This window comes from Carlito syrichta, unplaced genomic scaffold (genome assembly GCF_000164805.1).
Source record: "Carlito syrichta isolate Samal-C Ts95f unplaced genomic scaffold, Tarsius_syrichta-2.0.1 Scaffold315407, whole genome shotgun sequence".
Lineage (NCBI taxonomy): Eukaryota > Metazoa > Chordata > Mammalia > Primates > Tarsiidae > Carlito > Carlito syrichta.
Genome location: NW_007259503.1, coordinates 1,594,635 through 1,605,410, shown reverse-complemented (window position 1 = coordinate 1,605,410; position 10,776 = coordinate 1,594,635). Strand labels below are relative to the sequence as shown.

At 36.0% G+C, this 10,776-nt stretch overlaps 1 protein-coding gene across 1 annotated transcript in view; it reads left to right on the top strand.

Moving 5' to 3' along the window:
- Window positions 1-2,903: 2,903 nt before the first annotated feature.
- PRG4 (proteoglycan 4) overlaps window positions 2,904-10,776 on the top strand; it is a 16,258-nt gene continuing 8,385 nt past the window's right edge. Inside the window, exons 1-5 of the mRNA XM_008072783.2 lie at window positions 2,904-2,919; window positions 3,369-3,467; window positions 5,905-6,027; window positions 7,337-7,456; window positions 10,265-10,411. Coding sequence (XP_008070974.1) covers window positions 3,392-3,467; window positions 5,905-6,027; window positions 7,337-7,456; window positions 10,265-10,411 — 466 coding nt within the window. The 5' untranslated portion in view covers window positions 2,904-2,919; window positions 3,369-3,391. The remainder of the gene's footprint in view (window positions 2,920-3,368; window positions 3,468-5,904; window positions 6,028-7,336; window positions 7,457-10,264; window positions 10,412-10,776) is intronic.

Genomic DNA, 10,776 nt, shown 5'->3' with positions numbered 1-10,776 from the left:
AAATGAAACACATCAAAGACATGGAAAGGTGGAGGGAAGCCACTAGGTGCAGACACTCTGGCTACAGGGCAACGTGACAGCTAACTGCAGGGATGGAGACAGAATACACCACACGGATAAGCGAATGAAGAGACTATATCCCTTAACATGCTTGAATGTTCCCTGAAGGCATCATTGTATTGCTGCCAAGTACACCAGCTGATGACCATTAGGGCGAACTGTGTGAAAATCATCCCTCGAAGAGGAGTCTATGATTTAATATTGTGTACGTCCTCTCCACCTCTCTTTCCTCTCCCCCAGCATCAAGATTTTTACCCCAGTTAAGTGAAATTTAAAGGAATATTAAGAAAATACCTTTAATGAAATCTTCAAGGAAGAAACTCTGACCTGATGGGACAATCGTAATCAACAAGGAATATTAAATGATCCAATATTCACAGAATGGAGTATTAGGTAGAGTTTACACAAATATATTTAATAGCACAAATTAAAATGTTTACATGTTTAAACTTGACCCAGACAGTCTCATTACCCAATAAAATGAGGCAAATAAGATTTTTATGAGTTATACTTAATAAGCTGGGCATTGAATAGTTTCTCATTCTTTTTCATATATTTGATGATAATATGTTGATGGATATGTTAAAAGTTAAAACTCACATTGACTATAATAGTGTGTGTGTGTGTGTGTGTGTGTGTGTGTATGTGTATTTTGTTTGTTTTTTTTCAGGCCTAGAACTTGAACTTTAAAACATGTGCATATTTGTCAATATAAGAATGTTATTTGCCATTACTACAATAAATTTCATACAAAAGAGGAAAATGATAGTACAGTTCAAAAGGCAATAATCAGAGAAAAAATTATATTTTATTTAGAAATATGTGTTTGTGTGTATATTTGTATCTTATTTGAGTATTCCCAATATTCCAAGCAAATAACAAAGCAACACTCTAAAGGAAAGGTCTGACTTGAAAAAGTTGCAAAACTTCTAGCTTCTCCCTCTTGCCCTTATAGTATAGCTAAGAATTAAGAGAATTCTGTTCTCCACCCAACAGGTTCTTTTGTGTATCTAGTATGTAGTGATCAGTGATTTGCAGAAGCAAAAAGCATCTTTAGCTAGTATCAGCTTTAAAGGGGGAATTTACCATAAAGGTACAGAGCAAGAAGTTGGGTCTAAAAAACAAAGAGTAGTCAAGACTTATACAGTTATCAGAAATCTCTCTCTGCTTTATTCATATGCATCTCTTTATTCTGAAGGACTTTCTCTACTTCTTTAGGTCATGGGCAAAAATGTACATGTTCTTGGTCTACATAGACACAGAGATTTGTAGTCTCTAAATCGTAATTTCCAGGAGAAGGAAACATATCGACTCAGGTTAGTTTAGGTTTTTACCCTTAATCCTATCTGCCGTGGCTGATGTGGCAAGATAACATATACTATCAGGGTTAAAAGAAAAATACTCCTATAGCTTGGGAGGTAGATCCCAGAGAAAGGGGATTGGTAAGAGGTAAGCAGATAGCATCTACATTATCTTTATATGTTTATCCCAGAAATAATCACTGTGGAAACAAAAGAGATGCTTATGTTATAATCTCTGTTCTTAGAAAGGTCACAGTCTTATAAATCTATACAGACACACGAAGGAGTAATATTTAGTACAATGATTACATACTGAAGTGATGGTTTTGATCAAAAGAGAGCTGGGTATAGTGGAAACATGATGGGACATAAAATGCAAAGACATGGATTCAAATCTTAGTTCTAGCCCCTAGTCTTTATGGAACCTGGGATGGGTCACAAGTTCTTCATTTGTGGGTCTTCATCTTATTTATAAAATGTAGATGATTAAATTTAACTTAAAGGTATTTTGTGATAATTAAATGCAGCACCTACCAAATGCATAGTATACAGCAGAATCCAGGCTACAGTAGTCTGATTTCCTGAGTGTGTGTTAAACACATAACCCTGGTGAAGCACTAGACTAGATATTGGCAGTGGAATTAAGATACTGGTTGTATTTAAGGAAATCAAAGTCTATCAAGGGTAGGAGAGAGATGAATAGATACTTTCAACAAAACATAGTACATTTGTTGACTGTTATTCTAGACGTGATTTGGATTGATCTGGGAAGGTTTCAGGGAGGTATTTAGGACATGAAAGAGGCTTTAACTTGGTGGGCAAGATTTAAACAATAACATTCCACATCGAAATGGGGTAAAGTCTTGAGCTGAGCTGACTTAGCTCTGCAAGGTTGGTTGTTCACAGAAACAAAATTAATAATTTAAAATGCTTTTTCCAAACATTACTGGTCTTAAAAAAAGGAGGTAAGGGAAATACCAATACAGTTTTCAACATAGTAAAGGAAGCTAGAAAAAAAAAAAAATCTAGTCAGTAACTCACCTGTAGGTAATTGAGAACATGTTTTCTGTGCTCAGTGAAACTACTCAAAAAGGTAATATACATTTTCCTTAATGGTATAAGTTCAGAAAACTCATGCCACAGCTAATACTAGGTAAGTTTCAAAGCTCTTTGCTAGATTTAACTGGAAAAAAAAGAAAAAAATGATTCCAGCATTTGACTATTTTAAAGTTGCTGCTTCAATATTCTAACTAAAGCCTGACAGAGCTATTTACCATCTCAGAACAATTTGTTCATTTCACTTAGAAATTAGAAATGTGTTTTGGCCAACAAATCTAAATTTATTTTGTAGTAGTCATTTTTCTTAATGGAAGTGTTTTCCAGATGTTGCTTAAGTCTAGTCGTCTGGGCCCTCTTCCAATAAATGAGGAAAGTTTGATTTCATAGGCTGTCACTGTTGATTTAGTCTAACCTTTGGACGAATTGGTTCATCCCAATATATTTGCACTGATATATAAGACTTCCAGGATATTGGAGAAACTCATCTATCCTTTTACGGGTAAGTGTCAAAGTCAACTTGTTTCATGGAATTAAATGTGTTTTCACTAATGGTATTTGAAAAAGATTTATAAGGATAGTAGTTGGAGAATTTGGAAAAGAATCATCTTTATGCAATACACCTGTTGGAGCCTTTGAATTTATATTGCAAGGTAAGGGAAAGTTAGAGCAATAACTCTGCTATGCTCATTAAATTGAATTTTTCTGAAGCCAGTTGTTTTTTCCCCAAGACAGAATTTAAACCTTGCACTATAAGCACATGCTATACTTTCAATGGAGTTTTAATGTAAGTCTGTTCTCTATGTTGGAGGTTTCTCAAGTATTTAAATGGTCAATAACATGATTGAGGGTGACTGGATGATTTGTTTTGCATAAGATTAAATCTGTCAAAAGCATAAATTAGTGGTGAGATTACAGAGCATTTTTCTAATACTTTTATTGTGTTTTCAGCAAGAGTGCAGCACTTGAAAACCATGGAGTGGAAAATACTTCCCATTTACCTGTTGCTGCTGCTTTCTGTTTTCTTGATTCAGCAAGTTTCCTCTCAAGGTAACTTAGCCCTCAAAAATACTTTTGTTTATCAACTATTGCAATCATGCAGTCTTGATTTTTATAATAAAATAAGTAGATTTCTAAAAATTTATATTTGAGTTTGATATGTAGTACAACCCTAAAATAGTGTAAAACTTGTGTAGCATATTTATAAGTGTTTTGGAATGCCCATGTTTTTCTCCTTTCAAAAAGTTTGGAGCTTTTATACAGAACAATTTTGGTACTCATTATTCCTATGGCTCTCCCAAAAGTTTAATAAAATGCAGATACCTACATGATAAAACTATGCTGGAGCCATACAATAATCAACATAACTAAAAAAATCATAATACTTAAATAGCATATCATTTTTGCCCATATGTTGACAAATAAATTTAATTAGTCTTTTACATCAAATACATTATCAGTAACTTATTTCAACATCATTTGGTCATGGATGTCATTTTATAATGATCATTTTCAATGTTTCAAATAGCATTATATTAATCTTGAAAGTATTCTTTCTTGCAAGGCCTATTCACCCAGGTATGGACTTATACAGATGTGACTGTCATTTTGTATTGTTATATTGAGCTACTCACAGTCTTGCCAAAACAGAGGCTGTCTTGGATGAACAGTTCTTATTGTTCATTTTTAGAAAATGTTAAAGTGCATTCAACATAATCACATTAGCAAGTCGCTAACGTGATTATTTGCTAGGTTGATTAGTGGTAACAATGCCAGGCTTTTAATTCTTTTCTCCCCTGCCCCCTTTGGTAAGCAGAATATGAGAAAAGAAAAACCAAAATTCATGATTGTGAAATTACATTTCTAAAGTAGACATTTCCAGTAAAATAACCAAAATTATCAAGAAACTTGAACATGAGAGATAACAGCCTGCACGCATACTTGGAGAATCACTTAGATAAGAGAGAAAAGTACATGAAAGCAAATATGAATATTTAGTAAGGAAAGATGACTACTCTGGTATCTCAAGACCTTCAGCTCTCTCATAATATTATTACAAGGCACAAACTGGAGGGTTTATTTCCTAAACCACCTTTCCTCTGTAATATGATGGGTTGTTCGCTAAAATAGTTTTACATTCCTTTAAATAAATGAAATTGAAATTAATAGCAACCAACAGACATCTAATCTATGAAAATATATTTTTAATATAAAGATAATTGATTTCTTCAGAAATCTGCTAGCTGTAAAAGAACAATCTTTTGATGTTGTCTTGCCTGCTTCTCTTGCTTTGTCAACCTCTTGTTCTTTTTTCTTTATAAGTATGTATTTATATACATGCACTATATATGTGTTCTTGTATATATTGTGCACATATGTATGCAAAAAGTTCTGAAAATTATCCTACTACTTACTGTTTTATTTGCATATTCAGACTTTAACTTTCTTGGACTCTACTGTTTTGAGACTTTTTTTTCTGTGTGTGTTTCAACATTCCTCTATGGATTTAGGAGATTGCACTTGTCTATTTATACTCCAGAGACGGATTCTATTGTTGCTTTCTTATGATTATCTCAGGGAGGTTTTTAAAGTGTTGTTTTCCAAATGACCTTTTAAAAAATATTTGAGGATAATTATGCTTTTTTGTTGCTTGGTTTTTGCCCAGAAAAACTCTGTTCACAACCTTTATATTCATGACCAGATGCTATTCAAACTTTCTCCATTTTGTATTCACTTTAGTGATGGTTGTAAGCATCTGGCTTCCCCAGCATTTAATGAATCCCGTTTTCCCCACGGATAAAGGAGAATAATGCCTAGTAAAATCTGTGCTGGCATGATCAACTTGCTTTAAAATCATCATCAGAAATACAAGGCAATGTGACATATCAGAGTCCAAATTCTGGATGGATTGTTTACTTAAGATGACTGTAAAATTTATTATCCAAATCAGGACACTTATAAGAGTAAGAGGCCAGTACAAATAATTGGTATTAATTGACCTATAATACAGATATCCTGGAACTGTTAAGTAGCTGTGTGCCATTGAACAAATTATTATAATTTCTGTGTTTCGACTTCCTTATCTCTAAAAAGAGGCTACTAATCATCTCCTGGAAACATTTCCATAAGCATTAGAGACCATGTATGACTCAGTACATGGCACAGAGATGCTCAGTAAATGGCTACTAGTAATCATCATAGCTGCAATATCTGTAGTAGCTGGAGCTGCCACCTTTCCCTGGGAAATGTTACCCTTTTTATGCAAAGCCATTACTTTGCCTGACTTTCAAAAGTGTATTTTATCTTCTCAGTCTAGTGAAGAAAAAGTGATATCACAATCACATAAGAGATCAGCCAAATATCACTAACCATCATGCCAAACAATCCATAAAATTCTCCCTCACCAAGTGGCCTTGACCCCTCATTGGATCTCTCCCTTTCTATACAGTGGTTTGGCCATATTTATGCTAGTATTGTATAATTTTAGATTTATCAAGCTGTGCAGGGAGATGTGGGGAAGGGTATTCTAGAGATGCCACCTGCAACTGTGATTATAACTGTCAACTCTACATGGAGTGCTGCCCTGATTTCAAGAGAGTCTGCACTGTGGGTAAGTCCTGAGAGCTGGTCAAGCAATACTGTTCTGTGAGCCTCCCCTCGCACCCCCTTGCAGTGCTGTTTTCCCACTATTTCACTTCCTTTGCTTACGTGCTTTTTCCTTCACTCGCATAAATGTTGCCAGGCACTGAATCTAAGGATGGTGTCAAAACTTTTGATTATTGGGGGGATGGGGGGGAAGGAAGCCTGGAAATCTGTCACTTGTACAAGGTTACTGACTAGTTCCATGTAAAATGTTTTGTTTTATTTAGAGACGGTACTGTGGCTCAGTAGTCATTAAGTAAAGAACAAGGAGCAATTACTTACTAACCATCAGAGAGGTAATTGCTTAGTGATGGAGTCTTCCAATAGTTTCATCACAAGAATCCATGAGCATAGAATAATCTTGTCTACTATTTAACTTTCTCATATTAACATGTTTCTAAGTTACTTAAAAAGGCACTTTAAAAGATAAAGCACTAATGTATAATGATGAGTTTCAGTTAAAACTCAAAGGTCTAAATTTTAGATTGTGAGTCGTATTTCATTTGAACATAGTTTAGGCCATTTTATTATTAACACAGAAACATTTCATATTCAACTTATGAAAATTATAATTACAATGGTTTAAACGCTATATTTGTTTTAGAATTTGCATAGGGATCTGACAAATATGTTATTGTACAATTCATGTACTAGATAAGGTAATTATTTCAAATAGGCCTTGGTAAGTCACTGTACCTTTAACCATGGTTTTTTTTTTTTTAATGAGTAGGCTTCTCTTAAATAGTCTCCACCATGTAAGACCATGGTGGGGACCGAATGCTTTCCAGTTTGTCATCATGAAGTTCTCTATATTTTAAAATTATTTTTGAGCCTGAATAGTGACCCATTTATATTAAACCAGCTCTTGGGAATATATTGCTGAGATTTGAATATTCAATTAGTATAAATCTATTACAAAGCAGTGATGTGAAGAGGAGACATTGGAGGAATTTCATATGAAGTGTACTGTATTTCACCCTTTAGACATTTCCCAGTTTTCCATTGTCCATACATGTAAATGACACAGGCAGCATTGGGGTGGTCTCCTAGAGCTTTGAAGGGCCAAGAAGAGTTGCCCTAAGTTACCATATTTCTTTCTTGACTTGGGCTGTCTCCATTTGGGACACATTTTTTCTGGATGATGTACTCCAAATTTCAAATACAAGCTTTAGAAGTATTTGAAACTCTAGTCAGTTACAAGGTGGGAAATGGCTACCAAATGCACGTGTGCAGATTCATAATTAATAATCCATAATGTTTTGTTTTGCTCTGGGTAGACCTTTCCTGTAAAGGCCGCTGCTTTGAGTCTTTTGCCCGAGGGAGGGAGTGTGACTGTGACTCCCAATGTAAGGAGTATGGCAAGTGCTGTCCTGATTATGAGAGCTTCTGTGCAGAAGGTAAGCATCCCAGGACCAATCAACGCTCCCAACATAGCCAGCTTTCTGCACCTTCCTTGGTGTCACTAATAATGTCTAACACGCAGTTCATCTAAGGCTTCAATTGACTAACATATACACTATTTAATAATAATTTTGTGTCACAGAGATGAATTAAGGAAGAAAAGCGCCTTCCAACAGCAGCACCCCTGGATCAGTCAGGCTCCAAGAGCACAAGAGATCCCTAGATGAGCACAAGAGAGAGCCGGATGAGTAAGAGAGGATAGGGGCAGAGCGTACATGCTTTTTTTCTTCAGAAGTGGCTCAATTTCAGGTTAAATCAACAGTAATCAGCCCACTTGATGATGTCTTCTCACCCTTGCTGCTTTTACAAAGTCAACTGTCCTTTGAGCTATGGGTGATTTTGACCTCAAGGTCTGAGTATATATTTAAGGATACTTTCAGCTTCTCTGAAAAAGTAATTTTATAAAATAGTTCAAACCATTAAACTTACAGGCTAATCTACTAAGAAGTTGTTAACTGTCAATTATATGTTCTGTGCATGACAGAGTAAAAAAAACAGTCCTATTTTAAAATCTCTGTTTGAGTCTTGAAGGTACTCTGAGAGTATAACAAAAGTCTCCAGATTTCACAAAAAAAGATTTTAAAAATATTCTTAAGTGCTAGATTCCTTTACCAAGTGCTTGTTCTTAAATCCTACTTTGCTAAAACAAGAATATTTGTGGGGGTAAAAGTCAAAATAAACCTTACTTGCATAATCAATCTTATCATTTTATTTAAACAAGGCTGCACTTCCTGCTTCTTTAGAACAGTGGAGAAACAGATGGGAAAACTGTTAATCAGCAGAGTTGTGGGATGTTTCTTAATTGCCCAATGTTTTTATTGGACACTATTCCAAAAATAACGAAGACAACACCCTTATAATAAAAAACTCATAGAGCTCAGCATTCCTGCAGCTTCCAGAAGACTCCATGATGAGTGACACGCATTTACTCATTATACTGATAATTGTTTTGGCTCTGAGACAAAACAAAACAAATAAAACAAAAACAAACCACCCTAAGACTTTGTTTTGAGCAGAGGATGGGTGGGGAGTGAAGATGGTCAGAGACTGATGAAGCATAGAGGGAACATTTTAATAGAGACAATATTTAATGCTATGAGATGTTGCATCAGATTACCTGAAACTTAGGTAGAACTTGGTTTAAAAAAAAATCAATGAAGGCAATGCCAGACAATTTCATTTACAGAATTCACAAGATAGTCAACTGAAAATAAAGGATCCATCCAGAACTTCACTATTTTATTATTTAAAGTAACAACGAAGCTATCTCGATTCACCACTTAGTTGTTTCAGTATAGATACTATGTATAGGCATCCAAGTATCTAAAAATCATAACACTTCAAGAATTGAAGAAATCACAGCCATCCAAGAGCCTCCGAACATGGGTGAGAAAACTGAATCCAACAAGTTAACTGTTTTTTCCCAAGAGCACTCGCTAGTATGATTCATGGCAGAACTGTTTCTCAAATTGAGATACTTGGTGTTTTTAGTGGGTGGAAGGAGAAAGGAGAAGAGGCCCAGTGGTCAGTTCATGGCAACTATAGCAACAGAGTTCTGAGGAGATGTGGTGAGAGCAGGACTTATCATAACCCTCCGGTACCCAGAGAGTCCCTATTGCTCGGCTTCCTTATCCTTCAGAAGTCCTTCTTCTTCTGGTTCCTAATGATGAAAAAAAAAAATTCCATGTCTTCTCTCCTAGACATGAAAATGGGTGGGAGAAGCCAGGCACAGTAGTTCACGTCTGTAATTCTAGCACTTAGAGTGACTAAGACTGGAGGAATGCTCAAATCCAGGAGTTCTAGATCATCCTAGGCAACATAGCGAGTCTCTGCACCAAAAAAAAAAAAAATTAGCCAGGTTTGGTGGCACACATCTGTAGTTATAGCTATTTGGGAAGCTGAGGCAGAAGGATCACCTGAGCCCAGGAGTTTGAGGCTGTGGTGAGCTGTGTCTCTGCACTCAGTCTAGGCTGGGCAACAGAGTGAGACGCTGACTCAAAAAAAAAAAAAAAAGATGAAAGAATGGAAGGAAGAAAGGAAGGAAGGGAGGAAGGGAGGGAAGAGGGATACAAGATTTTAAACAAATCATTAACAGTTGTTTTCTCTTTGGGAAGGCCAGCACATTTGCAGGAAAGGTATATGCGAAGGTGTGACATTTTCACAAGACTATGCGTGTAGAACTTTTGTAGTTAAAAGAAATAAAAGATAAATTGGGATCATTTGATTTAAATGAATATGAAAACAGGAAAAATGTAATTATTATATTTCTCGTCTCAAAAACATAACTAGTCTGTCACTTACATGTGGTATTACTTTTATAATCACAGAAGGGCTATACGAGGGATGAAGCTCATAGGATTAAGTACTTTTTGGGCAGGCAAATACCTTCAGAAATCATCTTGAATAAACATCCTAGTTTGCAGACAAGAAATTGAAGTACAAGAGGATTATTTCCCCAAGGGCACAATAGTAAAGACTTGCAGGCCTAGGACTGGAACTCAGGTTTTCTGGTTCCTGAAACTTTGCTCCTTGTCATAACTGATGACAATGTGAGAACCGTTATTTTATAGCAATGCATCCTCCGAATTAATTGGTCTGCAGTCATTAGTATTGGTCATTAGCCTGCCTGCCCCGGCTTTCACCAGCATCTACTTTTGAAGTTAGATGCATCCGTGCTTTTCACAGTTAAGAGTTGCTGATAAATATGAACAGGATGTTTACTGACCTGTCTTGCTTGGCCTCAGTGCATAATCCCACACCACCATCTTCAAAGGCTGCACGTTCACCTCCAGGAGCATCTCAAATCATCAAATCAACATCCAAACGTTCACCCAAATCACCAGACAAGAAGAAGACTAAGAAAGTTGTAGAATCAGAGGAAATAACAGAAGGTAGGAAGATGACAGATGCACTAAAAGGAGCTTTCTTAGATGAAATAACCTGTAGGCGGACTATTTAATTACAAATTACATATAATCTATATAGAGAGAGAACAGGGTAGTGTCAGGAGTCATGAAAGGCTCATTACATTTCAAGTTTTTTGACTTTGTTCTTAAAACAAAATTTAAGACAAAGTACAAACCCTCAACTATTTATAGTCTTTCCTTATTTAATAAACCTAGCATCGATCTGTGTTAAAAAATCAGACGGAGCTGGTCTTGGTGGCTCAGCCTGTAATCCTGTGCTTTGGGAGGCTGAGGTGAGTGGATTGCCTGAGCCCGCGGGTTCGAGACCCGCCTGGGCAACTTGGCGAGAC